The 25,654-nt window shown below is 48.6% G+C and overlaps 1 protein-coding gene across 1 annotated transcript in view; it reads right to left on the bottom strand.

Annotated features, from left to right (window-relative positions):
- The window catches only part of als2b (alsin Rho guanine nucleotide exchange factor ALS2 b), a 296,702-nt gene that overhangs the window by 45,719 nt on the left and 225,329 nt on the right, over window positions 1-25,654 (bottom strand). Inside the window, 2 exon segments of the mRNA XM_072481260.1 lie at window positions 4,683-4,759; window positions 6,826-6,937. Of these exon segments, the coding sequence (XP_072337361.1) occupies window positions 4,683-4,759; window positions 6,826-6,937 (189 nt within the window).

The following is a 25,654-nucleotide window of genomic DNA, read 5'->3' as shown; positions in this document are numbered from 1 at the left end:
TCATGAGCAAATTTCTGTTTGTGGCAGCTTGCTATGTAGAAATTGCCCGTCACATTATCCTCACTACAATGGCAACCACATTTCTCTCTGGGGAGCGGCACGGTGACACAATGGTTAGCACTGCTGCCTCACAGTGCCAGGGACCCAGATTCAATTCTGGCCTTGGTTAACTGTGTGGAGTTTGCACGTTCTCCCGTGCCTGCATGGATTTCCTCCAGTTTCCTGCCACAATCCAAAGATGAGCAGTTTGGGGGATTGGCTACGCTAAATTGTCCCTTAGTGGCCAAAGGTTAGGTGGCGAGCGAGTGGGCATAGTAGAGTGCTCTTTTAGAGGACGGTGCAGACTCAATGGGCTGAATGGCCTCATTCTGCACTGTAGTTACTCTATGATTTCAAAAGCGCTTCATTGGCTGTAAAGCACTTTGTTACGTCTCAAGTTGTGAAAGGCGCTACAGAAACGCAAATCTTTCTTTGCTTCGTTATCCCCTGCCAATTGATGGGCTTCGTTAAAGAGGAGTTTGGCAGCAAAGGAAGGAAATACAGAGCGACTCATCGGAGCCAATGGCACCTCTTCGGGGGTCCCTGGAACGGGTGGAAAGTGCCTCGAAACACAGGTGGTGGAGAAGATGGTGCCCGACCAGAGTGTCATGTGAGAGAACGTTTAAGAACTGGGTGGTTATTAAATAGCTGTAGTGGATGTACCTTTAAGAAATGGGTGTTTATCGAATAGCTGCAGTGATGGCAGAGAGTGGGTGGAGCTGGGCTGTCTGTCTGCTTTTACTTTTGCTTTGGGCTCTCTGCTACAGGGTGTGTTTTAGTTTCGTTTACAAGCTGGATAGCTGCAGTCAGAGCAAGAAGGTGTATTAGTCTCGCTCTCTGCAATCTAAAGACTGTCTCCAGATCCTTTAGTGATTTAAAAATAATATCGGTTTCTGTAGAGAATATAAACCTGATGTCTTTCTGTAAAGTGGGTCCTTTTTGTCTTATGGATGTTGCAAGGGAAAGATTAGGAGTTACTTATAGAGTACTGTATTCTTTGGGGGAATTATTGGTGTTGATAGTTGTTAAGATGTTTACTGTGGGTTTATAAAGTGTTAACTGGTTTCATAAATAAACATTGTTTTAATTTAAACGTACTGTAGATCTCGGTTGCATCTTACCTGTAAAGCAGGCACGTGTGCTCCCATAACACAATCTATTAAAAGTTGTGGATCAGGTGAACTCCATGTTACACTTTGGGTTCTCTCAACCCTGGCCCATAACAGTAGGCGGAGGTGTCGATTCTGCGGGATGTGTGCAAGTCGCTGCAGTCAAATGTGGGGGACCAGGAGAATAGGTCCAGGTGACAAAACCTGCGGATTGTGGGTCTGCCGAAGGGAATGGAGGAATCGAGTGACACAAACTACGTCACGAGGATGTTGGGGCAGGTTGGTAGAGGAGAAGGTGCTGGACAAGACCCAGAGATGGACCAGGCCCAGAGGTAATTGAGGCAGAAGCCGAGAACAGAGGAGCCGCCGCGGGCAGCGACTGGGCATAAAAAAAGTTTCTGGACAAAGAAAAAGATTCTGTGGTAGGCCAGGTGCAGAAATAGGTCTGTGAATGGGAGGGAAATCGAGTCTGGATTTATCAGGACATTGAGCGGAGTTGGCCAGGATGCGAGCGGGGTTCAACAAAGCCTTACCGGCGACAGATTCGATTTGGGGTGTTGTACCCGGCCAGACTTTGGGTAACCTATGATGGCCAGGAATATTACTTTGGGACACCGGAGGTGGTGTATGACTTTATCAGGGATCATAAACTGGGGGGAGCACTGGGCGGGAGCTGAATGGTGACTTTGGATTGAGGAGTTATGTCCGTGAAAGTTGGATTTTGTTATTATTCGCCGATGTGGGTGGAGGGGGGTGGGGTGGGTTAAGAGGAAGGGAGAATGCAAGGTGGCAGGTATGGAGGATGAGTGTGGTCATGAGCAGGGCATCAGTGGGCAAGCTAGAACCTAAGGGTGGTGAACACGACAGTGGGGTGGAGGCATAAGCCTCCGATGAGAATTGTGACATGGAATGTCCACGGGATGAATGGGCCGGCCAAGAGGTGCCGGGTGTTCGCACACCCGAAGAGCTTGAGCGCGGAGGTGCTTTTCGTGCAGGAGACGCATCTCCGAGTGAAAGATTAGATGAGGCTGAAGAAGGGATGGGTGGGACAAGTGTTTCACCCAGGATTTGATTCAAAGTCAAGGGGGTGGCCATTTTGTTGAGCAAAATACAGGGTTTACTGGGGCCAGGGAGCTGTGGGACCTGGAAGGGGGGGGGGGTGGGGGGGGGGGAAAGAGATATATGCTAGTGAGTGGGTTGTTAGAGGGGACGCTGGTGTTGTTGGTAAATGTGAATGTGCCTAATTGGGATGATGTTGATTTTGTAAAGCGTTTACTGGGAGTGATTCTAGACCTGGACTCTCACCAGTTGATCATGGTTTGGGGGGGGGGGGGGGGGGGGGGGGGCGAGGCGGGTGCAGAATTAGTATGGGGAGAAGGCAAATCGTATGTTGCACCCATCAGTTGCGGTGTCAGGCGGCGTCCAGGAACATTTTGCAGGAGAAGACAGAGAGGGGGGGGGGGCCCCGAAAAAGGAAAAGGACCCACTGGAGTGTGAGCCCTACAGACCCGTTTTGTTGCTAAACATGGACATGAAAGTCCTGGCGAAGATGTTGGCGTATAGGTTGGAGGGGTGCGTCCCGGAGATGGTTACGGAGGACCAAACTGGCTTTCTGAAGGGGAGGCAGCTCTCCAGTAACATCAGGAGGTTGCTGAATGTAATTATGACTCCGTTAGGGGACGGGAGCCAGAGATGATTGTGTCCATGGACACGTGAAGGCATTTGACCCGGTCAAGTGAGGTACCCATTTGAAGTTCTGGAAGGTTTGGGTTGGGGACCGAAATTTGTGCGTGGGTTCGATGGTTGTATGCACCCCCCCCCCCCCCCCCCCCCCCCCCCCCCCCCCATGGCTAGTGTTCAAACGAACGAGACGAGTTTGGACTAATTTGGGTTGCATAGCAGGACGAGCAGGGTGCCCGCTGTCGCCGTTGTTATTTGCGGTGGTGATCAAGCCCTTGGTAATGGCCCTTCAGGCGTTGGCTGAGTGGCGAGGGGTTGTGAGGGGGCGTACGGAGCACCGGGATCACTGTAGAGGGCCGACTTGTTGTTGTGTGTGTTGGATCCGTTGGAAAGTCTGGGCAGAATTATGGGCTGGTTGGAGATTCGGGCCTTTCCGGCTATAAGCTGAACGTAGGGAAGAGTGAGGTTTTCCTGGTGGATTGGATTTGTTTATTGCCATCTATACGGAGGTACAGTGAAAAGTATTGTTCTGTGTACAGTTCAGACAGATCATTCCATACATGAAAAAAAACATAGGGCAAACATAAATACACAATGTAAATACATAAGACACAGGCATCGGGTGAAGCACTATTCAGTAACTGAGAAGATGTGCGAGATCAGATCAATCCATAAGAGGGTCGTCGTTTAGGGGTCTGGTAACAGCGGGGAAGCTGTTTTAAAATGTGTTCGTGTGTGAATGCAGCAGGGTGGGGGGGAAAACCTGGGGGCGCAACCATTTAAGGTGACAAGGAAGCAGTTTAGGTATCTGGGGATTCAGCTAAGGTACGAATGGGCCACAATGCCCAATAGGTCGAACTTGACAGGTTAAGGCCTGTAAGGGCACAGGTTTCAGGGGGCCCTGGTGATGGCCCCGTTGCGGGACTTTGCGCAAAAGGAACTGTCGACATTCGGATTAAGCGAAAATGAGAGGGGAGTTGGGGAGGGAGATCGGATGGGGTATCTGGTGTGAGGTGATGCGGCGAGTGAACACAACTTCCTTCTGTGAGAGAATGAGCTTGATTCAGTTTATAATGGTGCACAAGGTCCACATGACTCGGGCTCAGATGAGTGGGTTCTTCCCAGGGGTAACAGATGGGGGTGAGGTGTGGGCAGGGGCCAGCGAATCATGTTCACATATTTTAGGGTTGCGAGAAGTTGGAGAGTGTCTGGAGATGTGTTTGGGACCTTATCGAGGATAGTGGAGGCCAAGGTGAAGCCAGACCCCCAGCCTCTCCGATTGCCCGGCGACGGATTCTTTTGAATTGGAGGCAAGATACGTCACCGGGGGTTGCGGCCTAGCTGGGAGACTTGTACGAGTTTCTCTGGTTGGAAAAAAAATTATGTTTGCCTTAAGGGTGTCAGAAGACGGCTTTGAGGTACGGTGAAGGCCGTTCATGACAATATTTGAGGAGCTGTTTGTTGCAGCGTGTGTGTCTGAGTGTTTGTGTGTGTGGGGGGGACATCAACTTTACCATGGCTAACCTCAGCAACCTTCTATCGATGACTCTCTGTAACTTTATGCTCCCTTTTATACTGTTAACTCTGCCATTAATCTTTGCAATCAGCAAACCTGGATCTATGACACCTGATTGTTATTCAAAGTAATTAATAAATATAATGTAAAGATAGTTGAGGCCCCAGCACAGCTCCCTGTGTGACATCACTCATCACATACTCCAACTGAAGTACCACCCACCTTATCCTTAGTCTCTCTCTTCTACTGCCCGATTTTCTCCGCGACATTAGAATAATTTGACTGGAATTTTACCCCAATATTGCTCATACTATAACCTACAATCATATGGCTTTACCTTTCCATTTAAGATCCAGTCATCAGAGAACTCTCCCTCGAAGCTGGTGTCATCCTCGGAGAGCAGGATACCATAGCCCTGGACAAGTGAAGCAGGTACATGATTTTTGGTCAGAACACTTAGGCGGATGCCCCCTTTACAACAGCCTTGACAACATGCCCCAACGTTTGCACACATCTATATTTATTTCAATTGCTGCATATTGCAAGCACACATCTCCTAACTCAACAACCTGTTTTAATCAGTGTTATAGACTGAATCCTCGAATCTCAAGAGGGAAGATGAGAAATTTATCCCCCTGTTGTTTTCCCCCATCCCAGTTCTTGGGATCTGAAATGTTCTCCCTGACAAGGTGATGGAAGGGGATTCCATAAATAATATATTTTTTTGAAGCTGGACAGTTACTAGAGGATGAGGAACTTACACAGGGATAGGAGCAAAAGTGATGATGTGGCACTAATCATGACTGTTCTTTCAAAGAGGTAGCAGAGTCAAAATGGGCCAAATGGCCCTCCTTCTATGCTGGAAAGTTTCTATGATTTGAAACAACCCACATCCCTGTGGAAAGAAAACTCCACTTATTCTCTTGGTGACCATGTTAAACAAATGACTGCCTATCACTGACTCCCCAGAGGGCAAAATCTTCCAATGTCTCCTTTATCACAACTTTTCATAAATTAGAAGCTCTACCAAATCACCTCACATTCTCCTCTGCTCCAGTGGAAATACTCCCCACAGTATCTCATCTCTCCTCAAAACCATGGGCGGGATTCTCTGGCTGCGTTTGCCCGGTGACCAGAGAATCCAGAGGTAAACCGATTTTTTCATTGTCGCCGTCTCGCCCGTGGTGTTCTTGCTGCGGGCGGGGTGAAGAAACCAGCCCCATAGTTTCACATCTCCTGAATCTATACTGTCTGCTCTAGGTTGTATCAGGACCACTTTACTCTGGTACCTTATCTCCAAAGCCCCAAATTCTGTCTTTCCATTGTTTTACTCACCTGCACTCACATTTCCAAGGAATTGAACCCCCTAAGGAATCTCGCTCTTCAACCACAACCTTCGATGACTCTCCATTGTGTATGCTCCCTTCTATTCCTTGTTTATTTTCCCAGAATGCATCACCTCAGCCTATATTAACCTGCATCTGCCCCACGTCGACTCATTCCATTAATCTATGGGAACTGAAATGATTTTATTCCTTTATTTTTTTTAACAGGCCTTCTTGCTGTTGTTTGTTTGGGAACTCCTGCCCACAAATTCATCTGATATTGAGAAATTATGACCAGTGGCCTTTCATCTAAAAAATTTAAAATAAAATCCTTCGCAGGCTGGGAGTGTTGCTGGCAAAGCAACAAATTATTACCCATCAGTGTTTTGCTCGGCCATTTCAGAAAGAGAGCATTTAAGAGTCCACAATGCTGTGGGTTTGGAGTCACATGTAGGTCAGACCAGATAAGGGTGGCTGATTTGGACATTAGTGAACCAGAGGGTTTTTTATGACAATTCAGTCATTATTACGGACACTAAATTTTTTAATTTTTTTTAAAGATTCGGGGCTTATTGTTTCATTAACCAAATTTAAATTTCCCAGCTACCTTGGTGGGATTTAGAACAAAGAACATAGACTATTAGTCCAGTAACAGAATGACGACACAACTATGCTCTTCCTAAGACCCTGCTGAGGACGGTTTAAATGTTGAGTTGGATATAGTCAAGACTTGGATCAATAATTAAGCAGCAGTAAGTGCTTCAGGCGATCCAGCAGGAACAGGTCAGTCAGTAACACAAGGTTTCATCCAGCGGAATTACATACAATATACAGTGCAGAAGGAGGCCATTCGGCCCATCGAGTCTGCATCGACCCACTTAAGCCCTCACTTCCACCCTATCCCCGTAACCGAATAACCCCTCCTAACCTTTTTGGTCACCAAGGGCAATTTTATCATGGCCAATCCACCTAACCTGCATGTCTTTGGACTGTGGGAGGAAACCGGAGCACCCGGAGGAAACCCACGCACACACGGGGAGAACTTGCAGACTCAGCACAGACTGTGACCCAGCGGGGAATCAAACCTGGGACCCTGGCGCTGTGAAGCCACAGTGCTATCCACTTGTGCTACCGTGCTTCATGAAGAAAGACTCACCACCATTTTATTGTTGCTGAAGGCACCCTCGTAGTACAGGCCAAACTGAGTGACCACAACTCCGTTGCCATGGCGAACATCATCCAACCACATGCCCATGTACTTCTCACCCCTGAAACAAGGAAGACAGCTGTTTTTGTGCAAGGAAAACGCAGTTAACCAGGATTATGACTGGGTGAAATCTGACAACTTCCATGCATCCTCTACCAAAAGGGAAAAAAAAAAGTTAAAATAGAAGGTAAACTGCACGACTGTAGAGTTTTGCAAGTAGAATGTTCAAGATTGGCATTACTTGTATAAGGAAGGTAGGTAAGGCTCATATTTGGCCAAAGGCCCTTTAATGGATCTAGACAACAGGTGAACAAACCAAAACAAAGAAGAGAGAAGACAATAAAGGAGAGCAAAAGAGTGTGAGGGAGGACACAAACCAAAAAGAACGAGAGGGGGAAGCAGGCACAGAATTTGGACAGGACTCATATTACAACATGTCGAATAAACCCAGCAATACAAAACAAACATCTCTTCCGTAAAAGAGCGGACATCAAAACAATGCTGACTCAGTGTATTGATATATCGATGTTGTGCCAGGAGCTTCAAGTACGTGGCCTACACATCCTTACCACCAAATGACAACTCTGCAAATTGATTTTCAAGTCCAGGTCCAGTTGCCTTTTCATAGTTATAATGGAATCTGATTTCACTGAGGTGGGGTGTTGCAGATCATAATAACTCTCTCTCTAGCCTCTTTCCAGCTGCTGAAACCCATCTGCAGGACCTCAGTCCTTCTCCATCCTGTGTAATCCGTCCGAAGATGTGCAAGTTAGGCAGGGTTACAGAGATAGGGTGGGGCATTGGGACCTGGGTGGGGTGTTCTTTCAGAGGGTTGGTGCAGACTCGATGGGCCAAATGGCCTCCTTCTATACTGTAGGAATTCTATGTTTCCTGAGACCTGTTGCCAGGACACATTTGTATGCAACAGGTCTCAGCTGTCCAGCCACTTTTCTAAAATTAACAATTTATTTCAAGTGTTCTTTACTCAGCATTTTCCACTCTCCCCCTTCCTCTTTCTGTTTTACTGTAGTCCCTTGGTTTAAATTACTTAGCACCCGTCCCTCCCCGCACCTAATTCCCACTCTCACTATTTTCCCATTTTAAAGTTTCCACGCTGTTTACAATTTGCTCCTTTTAACTATTCAGTCGGGCAGCACGGCGGTGCAGTGGTTAGTGTCATGTTGGGTGTTCCAATATACAAACGAACCAACACGGTTGTAGATGGTACAACTCTGTTTTATTATTCTGTACAATAACAACTGTTAACTTCTGGCTGTGGTTCGTACTTCACCAATTAACCTGTGGACCCAGCCCGAGCACTATCTTAGTGAGGCACTCGGCACATGGTGTATGTCTGAGTGGCACGCTGTGAGCTCTGTGCTCTGAGCTATCTCCTGCTGGAATGAGCAGAAACTGTGGTGTTCCCTGTTTTATAGTGCGTGTGCTCTCACTGGTGATTGACTGTGATGTTGCGTGTGTGTTGATTGATCCGTCCACCTGTCCATCAGTTTGTGTGTGATTGCACCATGATATGTTAATGTGGATATCATGAGAGTTAGCACTGCTGCCTCACGGCACTGAGGATCCGGGTTTGATCCTGGCCCCAGGTCCGTGTCCGTGTGGAGTTTGCACATTCTCCCAGTGTCTACATGGGTCTCACCCCCACAACCCAAAAAGATGTGCTGGGTAGGTGGATTAAAAATAATAAAAAATAAACTCTTCACTCTGTTCTCTTGCAGAGATACCCTGTCAATATTTATCCCCCACCCACCCAGTTTTCACTGCCCAGTCAACACTCAGCAACACCATAATGAATGCTTCCTTACAACTGCTTGATGCTGAAGAGTCAACTGATTTGCAATTCTTTAATAATTGGAGCATCATGGGCAACACGGTGGCGCAATGGTTAGCATTGCTGATTACGGTGCTGAGGTCCCAGGTTCGATCCCGGCTCTGGGTCACTGTCCGTGTGGAGTTTGCACATTCTCCCCGTGTCTGCGTGGGATTCACCCCCACAACCCAAAGATGTGCAGGGTAGGTGGATTGGCTGTATCTTTTTATTAAAACAGTAAAAAATATATACAAGGCCAAACAGTATAAACACTAATTTTGCGTTGGAGAAACAGGGTACCCTCTATTGTCTTGCCCCTTAATTGGAAAAAAAATAATTAGGTACTCTAAATTTAAAAAAAATAATGGAGCACCAAGTTAACTCAGTTTGACACAAACACACAACTTACCTGTAAATTTGCACTCTCACCAAATTCCCGTTATAAAGTCTTCACTCTGGGGTTGAAGTTCACCCCTTTCTCGGTGTGTCATCCTTATGCGGGAGCTGGCTATACATAAATTGGTTGCTGTATTTTCTATATTACAACAGCGACTTCATCTTAATTGCATTGCTGAAAAGAGGCACCTGTGAGCTTGTAAAGTGGCTCATTTACACTTGTTATAAGCGACATTCATACACACAGGGATCCGTTCTGTGCAAACAAAAGGAACATGTTCAAGTCTTGCACCTTTTTTGAATTTCCCGGGAGCTCGGGGAACCGATGGTTCCCCAAGCTTTCTCCATGGCAAAGCCTCGACCAGAGTTGACTTAATAATAACAATCTTCAATGTCACAAATAGGCTTACATTAACACTGCAATGAAGTTACTGTGAAAAGCCCCTAGTCGCCAGATTCCGGCACTTGTTCGGGGACACAGAGGGAGAATTCAGAATGTCCAAATTACCTAACTTGCCAACCTGTCAGCACTCTTTTCTCCTGTAGTATAAATTGTGATTGTTTGAAATTTGGCATTCTTGTCTGGCCTGATGATGCGAGATGAAAAACTTTGACTGCATTCCCTCTCTCCAGCAATATTCAAATTCTGTTCTCTGAGCAATTTCAAAAGTACCCCATCAGTTGTGGCGATATGGATGTTCCGTGGAAGTTAAGGGTACTATAGGAATTCAAGTCTTCCTACCTTTCTTGGAAGGGACTCGAGAAGCGACTGTGTTGGACGGCAGGAGATCACATTGCAAGAGACATGTTAGTTACTTTGGGCAGATAGTTTTCAGACCAGATGTGGGAAATGCTGTGGAAGGAGGGGAAGAGACACAGCAACAGGAGTGGCTCAAACACAAGAGATCAGTTTTGTTGATTTGTCACAACACCGATGCTGGAATCACTGAATCACAGTAAATACAGTGCAGAAAAGGCCCATTGGGTCGGCACCAACACATGAAAAAACACTTGACCTGCCGACCTAATCCCATTTGCCAACACTTGGCCTAGCCTTGAATGTTATGACGTGCCAAGCGCTCATCCAGGTGCTTTTTGAACGATATGAGGCAACCCGCCTCTACCACCCTCCCAGGCAGTGCATTCCAGACCGTCGCCACCCTCTGGGTAAAGAAGTTTTTCCTCACATCCCCCCCCTAAGCGCCCTGCCCCTCACCTTGAAGTTGTGACCCCTCAAGGGGAACAATTGCTCCTTATCCAACCTGTCCATGCCTCTCAATCTTGTACACCTCGATCAGGTAGACCCTCAGTCTTCTCTGCTTCAACAAGAACAACCCAAGCCTATCCAGCCTCTTTTCATAACTAAAATGTTCCATTCTAGGCAACATCCTGGTGAATCTCCACTGCACCCCTCCAATGCAACCACATCTTTCCAATGATATTATCAGAATTGCACACTGTACTCGAGTTTAGGCCTCACCAAAGTTCTATACAATTCCAACACGACATCCCTGCTTTTGTAATCTATGCCTCGCTTGATAAAGACAAGTGTCCCATCTGTCTTTTTCACCACCCTATTAACCTGCCCTCCCGTCTTCAGAGATCTATAAACAAACATGCTAAGGACCCTTTGTTCCTCGGAACTTCCCATTGTCATTCCGTTCATTGACTACTTCCTTGTCAAATTTCTCCTTCCAAAATGTATCACCTCACACTTTTCAGGGTTAAATTCCATCTGTCACTTATCTGCCCATTTGACCATGACATCTAGATCTTCCTGTAACCCAAGACACTGAACTTCATTGTCAATCACCCAGCCAATCTTTGTTTTATCTGCAAACTTACTGATCCTACCCCCCACATAAGTCATCTATGTTGTTTATATAAATGATGAATAATTGGGGACCCAGCACAGATCCCTGTGGAGGTCACTGGCTTCCAGTCACGAAAGCAGCCATCTGTCATCACACTCTGTCTCTTACAACTAAGCCAATTTTTCTCAAATTATCCTGTATCCCAAATGCATTTGCCTTCTTTATAAGTCTCCCATGTGGGACCTTGTCAAAGGCTTTGCTGAAATCCATATAAACGACATCAACTGCACTACCCTCATCTACACAACTGGTCACCCAAGCTCCTCAAAACATTCTATCAAATTTGTTAGGCATGACCTCCCTCTGGCAAAGCCATGCTGATCAAACCTTGCCTCTCCAAGTGGAGATAAATTCTCTCCTTCAGAATTTTTTCCAATAGTTTCCATACCCTGGCTTATCTGTGCAACCCTTCTTAAAAAGTGAATCATAGAACCATAGAATTTACAGTGCAGAAGGAGTCATTTGGCCCATCGAGTCTGCACCGGCCCTTGGAGCACCCTACCTGAGCCCACACCTCCATCCCCGTAACCCAACTCAAGCCTTTTTGGACAATAAGGACAATTTAGCATGGCCAATCCACCTAACCTGCACATCTTTGGACTGTGGGAGGAAACCGAAGCACCCGGAGAAAACCCACGCAGACACGGGGAGAGCGTGCAGACTCAGCACAGACAGTGACCCAAGCCGGGAATCGAACCTGGGACTCTGGAGCTGTGAAACTATGGTGCTATCACTGTGCTACCGTGCCGCCTGTGAACATTAGCTGTCCTCCAGTCCCCTGCCATCTCTCCCATGGCCAGTGAGCAACAGAAAAAATTTGGGTCAGAGCCCCTGCAATCTCCTCCCTTGCCTCCCACAGCAACCTGGGACACAATTCATTCGGACTTGTAGATTTGCCCACTTTTGTCAACACCTCCAATACCTTGTCACTCTGTGTCAATTTGTCTCTCTCTTAGTTCCATACCTACATCCTCATTCTCTTGGGTGAAGATAGAGGTGAAGTATTCATTCAACACCCAAACAATGTCCTCTAGCTCCACTCACAGATTACTCCCTTAGTCCCTAATGGGCTCTACTCTTTCCCTGGTTATCCTCTTCCCATTGATATACTTATATAATATCTTGGGATTTTCCCTACTTTTATCAACCAGAACTTTCTCATATCACCTCTTTACTCTCCTAATTGCTTTATTAAGCTCCATCCTGCACTTTCTATACTCCACAAATGCCTCCACTGATTTGCTCCCCCTGTACTTGTTAAAAGCCTCTCTTTTCCTCATCATCGTATCCTGAAAGTCTCTGGTCATCCATAGTTCTCTGGGCTTGTTACACCTTCCCATTACCCTAGAGGGAACATGTTGGGCCTGTACCCTCCCCATTTCGTTTTTGCAGGCCCCCCCACTGTTGTTCTGTAGATTTCCCCACAAATAACTCTTCCCAGTCTACCTTGGCCAGATCTATACCTTATTTTACTAAAATCAGCTCTCCCCACAATCCAAAACCTTTCTTTGCAACGTGTGTATTTCTTTAGTCCATAGCAAGCATTAATTGTACCATGGTGTGGTCGCTGTTACTAAATGCTTCCCCACCAGCACATCAATTATTCCCCGGAATTAGGTCCAGCACTGCGCCGTCCCTTGTTGGACACTCTACATATTGATCGAAAACGTTCTCCTGTATACATTTTAAGAACTCCCTCCACCTACTCCCTTAACACTGGGACTATCCCAGGGGGCACGGTAGCGCAGTGGTTAGCACTGCTGTCTCATGCGGGAGGACCCAGGTTCGATCCCGGCCCCGGGTCACTGTCCACGTGAAGTTTGCACATTCTCCCAGTGTCTGCATGGGTCTCATCTCCACAACGCAAAGATACGCAGGGGAGGTGAATCGGCCACACAAAATTGTCCCTTAATCCAATTGATCTGTAATACTCCTGGCATTAAAGTAGAGGCCATCCAGCCGTGCCGTACTCCCTTGAAACTTAATACAGCTGCACTCGACGTTCCAGAAACCAGTAGGTCCACTAATCCAGCTGAAGATTCAAAAGCAGATACGTCCTACAATATCCCTGCTTCAGGATGATCCACATGCATTTTGACAGCAATCAACAACATCCACAGACACGGCAGAAAGATCCGCTTTTTCTGTGGGGGGTAAGTAGAAGCAGCTGGGAATTGTGGTTCCCCCCCCTTACCTAACACAGAATAATATCTTCCCCCTCAAGGAGGTATTAGCCCTCACTGGGGTATTGGAAGATGAAGATTTGGGCAGACCAGAGGATTGCACGTTCAGCACCAAGACAATTCCCGGAGTGGGATGTGATGAGGATCCCGCAGTTGAGGAGATGGGAAGTTTGGACAACAGACACCCGGGTGAGTTACACCCAGCCTTTATTTTTTTTAATTTAGAGTACCCAATTAATTTTTTCCAATTAAGGGGCAATTTAGCATGGCCAATTCACCTACCCTGCACATCTTTGGGTTGTGGGGGCGAAACCGACGCAAACACGGGGAGAATTTGAAAACTTCACACGGACAGTGACCCAGAGTCGGGATTGAACCTGGGACCTCGGCGCCGTGAGACTGCAGTGCTAACCCACTGCGCCACCGTGCTGCCCCAGCTGGGGTCACGTTCCGAGTCGCAAGTCACAATTGGGGGTCTCATCTATGGTTTGGGATCCGGGCATTGATTAATGAGGCTCTTTTCAAAACAATATAATCACCGTTCATTGGATAAAGGAATACCCTTCTCCCCCCCCTCCTGGCCAATACCTGGAGACCCTACATTCTGATATCAGGGATCAGTCACAATTAACCTCGATGGCAAAGTGAATTACTGAATGAATTGCTGGAGCAGCATTGCAGGCACTGTCTCTGAGTGTTAAGCTGCATCACTAAAAATACTGTGGCGACAAGAGCAGGTCAGAGGCTCGGAATCCTGTGGCAAGCAACTCACCTCCTGATTCCCCAATGTACGTCCGTAAGGCACAAGTTGGGAGTGGAATGGAATACTCTCCACTTGCCTGGATGAGTGCAGCTCCCACAACACTCCAGAAGCTCAACACCATCCAGGACAAAGCAGCCCACTTGATTGGCACCCCATCTACAAACATTCACTCCCTCCACAGTAGCAGCCGTGTGTACCATCTACAAGATGCACTGCTCAAACTCACCAAGGCTCCTTAGACAGCACCTTCCAAGCCCATGGCCTCTACCATCTAGAAGGATAAGGACAGCAGACACCTGGGAACCCCATCATTTGGGGGTCCAAGTCACCCGCCACCCTGACTTGGAAATATATCGCCGTTCCTTCACTGTCGCTGGGACAAAATCCTGAATCTCCCTCCCTAACAGCAGTGGGTGTACCAACACCACATGGACTGCAGCGGTTCAAGAAGGCAGCTCATCACCACCTTCTCAAGGGCAATTAGGGATGAACAATAAATGTTGGCCGAGCCAGCGATGGCTACATTCCAATAATGATTTTTTATGAAATCAGCCCTCAAATGCTGGGATATTTTTATGGAGGGAAGAGAGATAATTACAGGTGCTTGTTATTTAGCAATGAAGAGTTACAGGCTTGTTTAAATGACCAGCATGAATGGAGTGGGTGAAGTTTACCATTTTGTGATGCAGAAGCAGACAGGAGATATGAGACCTCACTAATGAGCCTGAAAGCTACCACGAGAGCAAAACACAAAAGTTGCTGAACCAGATACAAAGGCTCTGCAGGCGGAACAGCTTCAGATGGTGAGGAGCAGGGCTAGACAAGAAAGAGGAAAAGCCCAGTCTACAACAAGGCCACTGACCTCAATCAGACACCATTTGGAGAACTGCAAGTTGGCCCATTGCCCTCAAACTAAGAGAGGGGAAAACCTAGCCAAGGTTTCTGATGCTAATCGACTGGACAAGCCGCTGATACTCACAATGGTTGAATAAGCAATTCACACTCACTGTGGCTGTTCGCAACAAGGCGACTACTCTGGCAAAATAGTGTCCAGGGGCTGCATTTTAACCAAGTGGATGTGGGGAGACGGGTGGTACTGGATGAATTTTGGACTGAACATGGTTGGGAACAAACCTACAGTGGGCACATGACAATCTGGCAACAGATTTATTAACACCAGGATTTGCCTCACAAATGGTGCAATATGTCTTGATGCCTGTAGTTCAAATAAAATACTTGGTTCCCCAGCAGCGAGTCACAGTCCCAATTGCTGATTATGCTCAATCTTGTGATGGGCCACACTCGGGCAAGGTTTTTGTTACCTTTCAGCCAGGTCAAGCTGCCATTGGACAGGGTACCATGCAGGGGTGAGGTTTTCCATGCATGGGGGCAGAGAAAAGGAGAAGGGTAAAATAATGGATGGTGCCTGGGCTCACCCGGTGCCTCCCGTTGCCTGGTCAATAAGGTGCGCTGATGATGGCGCCTGGGACGTCCACGGCCAGGACCATCCCACCCTCCTGGCGGGGGAAGGACGTTTGACGGCGGGCGTCCTGCAAGGGGACAAGAAGAGTCAGAAAAAGCGGAAAGAAGATAAAATACAGAGTGGATTCCGCTCACCACCTACCCTTCCACACACTTCCCTCACGCCCTGTCTTGCCGCTCTCGTGGGGGACAGTCCCACAGGCACCAGCTTCCCAGAACATCCCCTGCACCTTCCGAGCACTTTCTCAAGTGACTAACCTTATGCGATAACTCAGAAATAGTTTGCAGGAAAGCTACTCCACCTTGAGGAGCATCGTGAGCAGGCCCACCCACAGCTGGTGCAGAAGGACCCACAGCGATCAGGGAGAGGAGAACCTGGTCAATGTCCTCCTCCTGAACCCAGGCTAATCATCAGATCCCAACTGCTGGTGAAGCACAGGCCAGAGATCAAACAAGGCCCTGGGGCCAACACAGTCTAACGTCTAAAACAAACCAGCAATTTTTACTCCACTGGAGGCAGGAGCTTTCCTCCCATTCTTCCGTGGCCCTGACATCGATTGTAATGAAGTGCTTCGAGAGGTTGGTCATGAGGCACATCAACTCCACACTCCCAGGATGCCTTGATCCAGTGCAATTCGCTTGCCGCCGCAACGGGTCCACAGCAGATACCATCTCCTTGGCCCTACACTCATCCATGGAGCATCTCGACAGCAAGGACTCTAACATCAGACTCCTATCTATTGACTACAGCTCTGCCTTCAACGCCATAATCCCAGCCAAGCTCATATCAAAGCTCCAAAACCTACGAGTTGGCTCTTCACTCTGCAACTGGTTCCTCAACTTTCCGATCCATAGACCACAATCAGTAAGAATAAATAACACCTCCTCCACGATAGTCCTCAATACCGGGGCCCTGCAAGGCTGTGTACTTAGCCCCCTATATACACACGACTGCTTGGCAAAATTTGGCTCCAATTCCATCTACAAGTTTGCTGACGAATCTCGAACAACGAGTCAGAATAGGGAAATAGAGAACATAGTGGAGAGGTATAACAACAACAATCCCTCCCACAATGCCAGCAAAAAAGAGCTGGTCATTGACTTCAGGAAGCAAAACACTGTACGCACCCGTCTGCATTAACGGTGCCGAGGTGGAGGTGGTTGACAGCTTCAAATTCTTACGTGTGCACATCACCAAAAATCTGTCCTAGTCCACCCACGCCGATGCTACCACCAAGAAAGCACAACAGAACCTATACTTCCTCAGGAAACTAAGCAAATTCGGCATGTTCACACTGACTCCTGCCAACCTTTACAGGTGCACCATAGAAAGCATCCTATCTGGCTGCATCACAGCCTGGTATGGCAACTGCTCAGCCCAGGACTGCAAGAAACATCAGAGAGTCATGAACACAGCCCAGTCCATCACACAAACCTGCCTCCTATCCATTAACTCGGTGTACACCTCCCGCTGCCTTGGGAAAGTGGGCAGCATAATCAAAGACCCCTCCCACCCGGCTTACTCACTCTTCCAACTTCTTCCATCAGGCAGGAGATACAAAAGTTTGAGAACACGCACGGACAGGTTCAAAAACAGCTTCTTCCCCGCTGTTATCAGACTCCTGAATGGACTGATCTGATCAATACTGCACTCCTGTATGCTTCACCCAATGCCAGTGTCTATATATTTACATTGTGCACCTTGTGTTGCCCGTGTTGCCCTATTACGTATTTTCTTTTCATGTCTGTCTGACTGCACGCAGAAAAAAACTTTTCACTGTGCCTCGGTACACGTGACAATAAACAAATCCAATCCAATCCAAGCACTGGGAGAATTCCCTCAAAAGGGGTTGACTCTGCTGTCGATGCCAAAAGGAGTCCATGTGGAAGTAAATGGCAGAAATGTGGAAAGGGCAGTGACCAAGGGGGTTGGTGGGAACATAACAGAACCAAGACGGTCAAAGTGAGCATGCCAGTCGAGAGCAAGGAGCAGCAGACAAAGTGAAGAGAGTCCCCATGAATGTAAAAATGATAAACAAGAAACATGTGGTCAGCAAACGAATCAAGCGAGAGGCTGGCCAACTGTTGGCTCAACATCAGAAACACAAACACACGAGGAGTTAATGCAGGACATTAAATAGGAGCTGGACAAAATTCTGGCTTACCAAAGAAATGAAGGCCAAAAGGGCAGATGTAAATTACTGGAATGCTGCAGATCTGTCCTGCTGGGAATGATGGGGCTCCATGAAGTGGGAACCAAACGGTCAGTCAGCCCTGACGTTCAATTGGCTGCAGAGCTCAACGGATATGGGGGAGGGGGGTGGTGGCTAACAGAATTATAGTGGAATTTAATTTTTTGGCTCCGAGAGTTTGTTCATCAGTTTGACAATCTGGAGTGGGCGATGCAGTGGGACAACCATTTGTTGAGGAATAGGTTGAAGAGAACCAGTTCATGGTTTGTTCCATATCCCTTTTCTTGGGGACTGGATGCTTCCCAATGAATGGCACATGATTAGATCAGTGTGTATTTCACACAGTGAACTACTGCACAATCTTTCAGAGTTCTCAAAAGTTGGTGGAACTGATTATTTTCAGACAATTTGGAGACTTTACACCCAAGATAACAAGAATTAGGAGGAGTTAGGCCACTCGGCCCCTTAAGCCTGTTCTGCCAGTCAATAAGACCATGGCTGATCGGATTGTGGCCTCACTTCCCTCCCATATCAATTAAGAATCTAACTAACTCAGCCTTAAATAAAGTAAATGACCCCACCTCCAGTGCTCTCTATAAGAGAGTTTCACAGACTAACGTACCTTGAGTGAAAAAAAATCTCTTCACCTCAGTCTTAAATGGGAGACCCACCATTTTTAAACTGTCCTCTAGTTCTAGAATCCCCCAACATCCATTGTGTCACTATATCACGGTCTGATATACTCAAATCAATTAGATCATCGCTCATTCTTCTCAACTCCAATACAGGTTGGACTTGCTCAACATTCCCTCATAAGACAACCCCTTCAACCCAAATGAATCTTCTCTGAACTGCTTCCCATATAAAGCGTTGGCTACAAAAAACTATCCCATTCCATTTTCCAAAAATTCAGAACAGAGTGAATAAACAATATAACAGGACTTCCGGGTGCGGCGATGACCAGCAAAGTCGCACGTTTCGGCAGCTCCCGTTGGAACGGACTTTTGGGCTCTTAATAGGAGCCCCAACGGCAATTTAAACGGCCAAAAACACTGTGCGGTAAACCAGAAGGGAATCCCCCCGGACACGCATGGATAAGGGAGAGGATAGCGGCCGGATTGCGGAGGATCCTCTGGAGCAGCGGCAAGGAAGGGAAGCTCAAAGCAAGATGGCGTCGGAAGGTGGCCGTTTGTTATGGGGCCCGGACCAACAAGAGTTCCTGCGGCGCTGTGTGGAAGAGCTGAAGAAGGAGTTGAAGAAGGAGCTGTTGGCCCGGATATTACAGGCGATTGAAAGGCTAAAGGAGGAGCAGAGGACCCAAGAGCTGGAGCTTCGGGTCGTGAAGGCAAAGGCTGCTGAAAATGAAGATGAAATACAGGGCCTGGTGGTGAAGACAGAGACGCATGAGGCACAGCACAAAAGGTGTGTGGAAAGGTTGGAAGTACTGGAGAATAATTCGAGGAGGAAGAATTTAAGAGTCCTGGGTCTTCCCGAAGGCGCAGAAGGGGCGGACGTCGGGACATATGTGAACACGATGCTTCACTCGCTAATGGGATCGGAGGCCCCGACGGGCCCTTTGGAGGTGGAGGGAGCTTATCGAGTTCTGGCGCGAAGACCGAAGGCTGGAGAAATACCTCGAGCTATAGTGGTGAGGTTTCTCCGCTACAATGACAGAGAGACGGTCCTCAGATGGGCGAAGAAAACTCTGAGCTGTAGGTGGGAGAACGCGGTGATCCGCGTATACCAGGATTGGAGTGCGGAGGTGGCGAGAAGGAGGGCAAGCTTTAATCGGGCTAAGGCGGTGCTTCACAAAAAGATCCAGTTTGGAATGTTGCAACCGGCGAGATTGTAGGTCACACACCAAGGGAAGCACCACTACTTTGAGACGGCAGAAGAGGCGTGGACATTCATTGTGGACGAGAAGCTGGAATAGTCTGGCGGGAGAAAGAGCTTTTGGGACAAAGTGGTGGGGTGATTATGTGGGGCGAGAAAAGGCGGGGGGGGGGATGATTTTTCAATTTGTTAATTTTGCGATCCTGTAACTTTTCTCTCTTCCCCATTTTGGGGGGGGGGGGGGGGGGGAGTATGAGGAACTGTGGGCGCCGGCCATTAGGGGCGGGGCCGAGTGGGAAATGCGTGCTTTTTTGTTCCCGCGCTATGGTAATTATGGCAGGAACAGGGACGCAGGAAGGATGGGGCCTCGCACAGTGGGGGCCGAGGACAAGGGGGAAGCCGAGGTCAGCCAGAGTTCGCTGACTTCTGGGAGCAACATGGGGGGTGCAACTACGCTAGAGGGGGATCTAGCGGAGGGGGGGGGGGTTAACTGGGTTGCTGCTGCTAAGGAGAAGGGGGAGCTGTTATGGGATGGGGTGGTCGAGGCGGGAGGGCGCCGTCGGGGGGATATAAGGGTACGTGGGAACCGGGTGAGGAGCTGGGTTAAAAAAGGGGATGGCTAGTCGACAAGGGGGGGGGGGGGGGGGGGGGGGGGGGTAATGAGCCCCCCAACCCGGCTGATCACGTGGAACGTGAGAGGGCTGAACGGGCCGATTAAAAGGGCACGGGTACTCGCACACCTAAAGAAATTAAAGGCAGATGTGGTTATGTTGCAGGAGACGCATCTGAAACTGATAGACCAGGTCAGACTACGTAAAGGATGGGTGGGGCAGGTGTTTCATTCGGGTTTAGATACGAAGAACAGGGGGGTGGCTATCTTAGTGGGGAAACGGGTACTGTTTGAGGCAAAGACCATAGTGGCGGATAGTGGGGGTAGATATGTGATGGTGAGTGGCAGATTGCAAGGGGAGGCGGTGGTTCTGGTGAACGTATATGCCCCGAACTGGGATGATGCAAATTTTATGAGGCGTATGTTGGGACGTATCCCGGACCTGGAGGCGGGAAAGTTGGTAATGGGGGGAGACTTCAATACGGTGCTTGATCCAGGGCTGGACCGGTCGAGGTCCAGGACCTGGAGGAGGCCGGCAGCGGCCAGGGTGCTCAAGGACTTCATGGAGCAGATGGGAGGGGTAGACCCCTGGAGATTTAGTAGGCCTAGGAGTAAGGAGTTCTCATTTTTCTCCCATGTTCACAAAGTATACTCACGGATAGACTTTTTTGTCTTGGGAAGGGCACTGATTCCGAAGGTGACAGGGATGGAATATACGGCCATAGCTATTTCGGACCACGCTCCACATTGGGTAGACCTTGAGGTAGGAGAGGAAAAAGAACAGCACCCACTCTGGAGAACGGATATGGGCTTATTGACGGATGAGGGGGTATGTTTAAGGGTGAGGGGGTGTATTGAAAGGTACTTGGAGCTTAATGACAATGGAGAGGTTCAGGTGGGAGTGGTCTGGGAGGCGTTGAAGGCGGTGGTTAGAGGGGAACTGATATCCATAAGAAAGAGGGTAAAGAAAGGGAGTGATTGTTGAAAGAACTTTTGAGGGTGGACAGGCAATATGCGGAGGCACCGGAGGAGGGACTGTACAGGGAAAGACAAAGGCTACATGTGGAATTTGACCTGCTGACCACGGGTAAGGCAGAGGCACAGTGGAGGAGGACACAGGGTGTACAGTATAAGTATGGAGAGAAGGCGAGTCGGCTACTGGCCCACCAATTGAGGAAGAGGGGAGCAGCGAGGGAGATAGGTGGGGTGAGAGATGAGGAGGGAGAGATGGAACGGGGAGCGGAGAGAGTGAACGGGGTGTTAAAGGCATTTTATGAGAGGTTATATAAGGCTCAGCCCCCGGAAGGGAAGGAGGGAATGATGTGTTTCTTGGATCAGCTGGAATTCCCTAAGGTGGAGGAGCAGGAGAGGGTGGGACTGGGAGCACAGATTGAGATGGAGGAGGTGGTAAAAGGGATTGGGAGCATGCAGGCGGGGAAGGCCCCGGGACCGGACGGATTCCCGGTGGAATTTTATAGGAAATATATGGACCTACTGGCCCCGCTTTTGACGAGAACCTTTAATGAGGCCAGGGAAGGGGGGCAGCTGCCCCCGACTATGTCAGAGGCAACGATATCGCTCCTTTTGAAGAAGGAAAAAGACCCGCTGCAGTGTGGGTCCTACAGGCCCATTTCCCTTTTAAATGTAGATCCTAAGCTCCTGGCCAAGGTGATGGCGACGAGGATAGAGGACTGTGTCCCGGGGGTGGTCCACGAGGATCAAACTGGGTTCGTTAAGGGGAGACAGCTGAACACGAACATACGGAGGTTGCTAGGGGTAATGATGATGCCCCCACCAGAGGGGGAGGCGGAGATAGTGGTGGCGATGGACGCCGAGAAAGCATTCGACAGAGTGGAGTGGGATTATCTGTGGGAGGTGCTGAGGAGATTTGGTTTTGGAAAAGGGTTTATTGGATGGGTACAGCTGCTGTATAGGGCCCCGGTGGCGAGCGTGGCCACTAACAGACAGAGGTCTGACTACTTCCGTCTTCATAGAGGGACGAGACAGGGGTGTCCCCTGTCTCCGTTACTGTTTGCATTGGCGATTGAGCCCCTGGCCATAGCACTGAGGGGCTCCAGGAAGTGGAGGGGAGTACTCAGGGGAGGAGAAGAACACCGGGTATCTTTGTATGCAGATAATTTATTGCTGTATGTTGCAGACCCAGTGGAGGGGATGCCTGAGATAATGCAGACACTCAGGGAGTTTGGGGAATTTTCGGGGTACAAATTGAATATGGGGAAGAGTGAGTTGTTTGTGGTGCATCCGGGGGAGCAGAGCAGGGGAATAGATGACTTACCGCTGAGGAAGGTAACAAGAGATTTCCGGTACTTAGGGATTCAGATAGCCAGGAGTTGGGGAACCTTACATAGGCTTAATTTAACAAGATGGTGGAACAGATGGAGGAGGATTTTAAGAGATGGGACATGGTGCCCCTGTCACTGGTGGGTAGGGTGCAGGCGGTCAAAATGGTAGTCCTCCCGAGATTCCTTTTTGTGTTTCAGTGCCTTCCGGTGATGGTCACAAAGGCTTTTTTCAAGAAAATTGAGAAAAGTGTCATGAGTTTTGTGTGGGCCGGGAAGACCCCGAGAGTGAGGAGGGGGTTCTTGCAGCGTAGCAGGGATAGGGGGGGGCTGGCACTACCGAGGCTAAGTGAATACTACTGGGCCGCCAATATCTCAATGGTGTGTAAGTGGATGGGAGAAGGGGAGGGAGCGGCGTGGAAGAGATTGGAGATGGCGTCCTGCAAAGGAACCAGCCTACAAGCAATGGTGACGGCGCCGTTGCCGTTCTCCCCGAAGAAATACACCACAAGTCCAGTGGTGGTGGCAACACTAAAAATTTGGGGGCAGTGGAGACGACATAGGGGAAGGACGGGAGCCTCGGTGCGGTCCCCGATAAGAAATAACCATAGGTTTGTCCCGGGGAGAATGGATGGGGGATTTGGAGCATGGCAGAGAGCAGGGGTTGTGCAACTGAGAGATCTGTTCGTAGACGGGACGTTTGCGAGTCTGGGAGCGCTGACGGAAAAATATGGGTTGCCCCAAGGGAATGAATTTCGATACATGCAACTGAGGGCTTTTGCGAGGCAGCAGGTGAGGGAATTCCCGCAGCTCCCGACGCAGGAGATTCAAGATAGAGTGATGTCAGGGACATGGGTGGGGGATGGTAGGGTGTCGGATATATACAGGGAAATGAGGGACGAGGGGGAGATCATGGTGGATGAGCTGAAGGGGAAATGGGAAGAAGAGCTGGGGGAAGAGATTGAGGAGGGGCTGTGGGCTGATGCCCTACGTAGGGTAAACTCGTTGTCCTCGTGCGCCAGGCTAAGCCTGATACAATTCAAGGTTTTACACAGGGCGCATATGACCGGAGCAAGGCTCAGTAAATTTTTTGGGGTGGAGGATAGGTGTGGGAGGTGCTCGAGAAGCCCAGCAAACCACACCCACATGTTTTGGTCATGTCCGGCACTGCAGGGGTTCTGGGTGGGGGTGGCAAAAGGTGCTTTCGAATGTGGTGGGGGTCCGGGTCGAGCCAGGCTGGGGGTTGGCTATATTCGGGGTTGCAGAAGAGCCGGGAGTGCAGGAGGCGAAAGAGGCTGATGTCTTGGCCTTTGCGTCCCTAGTAGCCCGGCGAAGGACATTGCTTCTGTGGAAGGAAGCCAAACCCCCGGGCGTGGAGACCTGGATAAATGACATGGCAGGGTTTATAAAACTAGAATGGATAAAGTTCGCACTCAGGGGTTCAGCTCAAGGGTTCACCAGGCGGTGGCAACCGTTCATTGACTACCTCGCAGAATGATAAAGGAAATGGGAAGGTAACAGCAGCAACCCAGGGGGGAGAGGGGGGGGGCCTCAGGGGTGTTTTTGGATAGATATTTGTACTAGGTTATGTATAATGGGTTGTTTGATTTTATTTTTGGAGAGTTATTATTTTTGTTATGGCAGTTGCCATTTAGTTTATATATTATTTATTTATTTGTTAAAACGGCCACTGTTATTTATATTGTTTTATTGTTGTAAAAAGGAAAACCTTTGCATTGTTTTGTTTGGCTGAAAAATTTGAATAAAATATATATTTTTAAAAAAACAATATAACACAACTACCCAGTGTAAACACTCTCTGATCACGCACTCCTCAGAGACGAGTCTCTAGCCTTGTATCAATTTGCATCTTTAATGTCCAGGATCCAAGTCCCACTCCAAAGTGCAGGACTGAGGGAGTGTTGCAGAGTGGAGGCCTGGTCGCCTTCGCGGCTCACCCCGCCCTGATTTCAGTCCAGGATGGGAAGGGTTGGGGTGTGCGCCTTCTTCCCCAGAGGCCGATTAAGGTCCTTGACGGCCTCCACCCACTGCAGCTGGGGAGGGTGGTGGTGGCAGTGGAGAACAGGACATCTGCTGATCACGAGGCTGTCCGGCAGTAAATTGCCCCGAGTGGAGCCCGGACCCCTGATGGCAAACAGCAGGGTGCCTATTTGGGGCTCAAAACCCAAGGAGTCCTTCGGAAATGGGCACAGTGAGGACGCCATCAACTTTCTCGCCTGTGAACCACCTCAAGGCAGCGACTGTGAAATGTCGCCGAAACAGCTGTCATGTTTAAGTGAGGCCTTGCCCGCCATCTCAGCTCACTGTAATCAATCCCACGGTGCTATTCAATGCAGAACAGGAGGAGTGTGTGTGCTGGGCAGCATTTATCGGTCAACCAACTTCACTCAAACAGATTATCTGGTCATTCGCTCATTGCTTTGCATGGGACTTTGCTGTGTAACAACTGCAGTTTCTACTTCAGAACAGTGTCACCAATTAAATACTTTAAGTGTAGTCGAAGTGCTTTAGAATATTCTGAATTGTGCCTGACATGTAGCTGCCACACACTGCCCGATAGCGGGATGAAAACACATTCAGTATAGTGGGTCTTCAAAGTGAAATTGTATAAATACTCAAAGGAAAAAAATACAGCAGGAATATGGGGAAGAGTGTGTTCAATTGCTTTTTCAAAGAGCCGACACAGACCTGATGGGCTGAATGGCCTCCCTCACTATACGATTCTACGAAAGGCACAAATATAAAGACAAGCTCTTGTTTTCAATCTCCAGGTATTTAGGTAAACTTTGGAGATAGTTGATCACTGGTATGGCTGGCACTGAGTTCAGTGTCCAGGTTCTCCAAAGCAGCTTCTGCCGACAACTGCAATTTAAGTCCTTTTCATTTGTACCCTCCTCAAATAATGTTTTAAAATAAATTTAGAGTACTCAATGCTTTTGCTTCCATTTAAGTTGCAATTTAGAGCGGCCAATCCACCTACCCTACACATCTTTGGGTTGAGCGGATGAGACCCATGCAAACACGGGAGAATGTGCAAACGCCACACGGACAGTGACACGGGGCCGGGATCGAACCCGGGTCCTCAGCACCGTGAGGCAGCAGTGCTAACCACTGCATCACCGTGCTGCCCCCGCCCTTCTCAAATAATTAATTACTTTTGTGATTATACTTCTGTGGTATTATCAGGTATTGCAGTACCAGAGAGGCTGAAGACCATTGGTTAAACCTAGGAGTTTACCATTGGCTGTTTTGTATTTAGCTCCGCCCTGACAGGCGGGGTATAAGAACCGGTG

Source organism: Scyliorhinus torazame, chromosome 2 (assembly GCF_047496885.1).
Source record: "Scyliorhinus torazame isolate Kashiwa2021f chromosome 2, sScyTor2.1, whole genome shotgun sequence".
Taxonomy (NCBI): Eukaryota; Metazoa; Chordata; class Chondrichthyes; order Carcharhiniformes; family Scyliorhinidae; genus Scyliorhinus; species Scyliorhinus torazame.
This window is presented reverse-complemented; position numbering and strand designations above follow the sequence as displayed.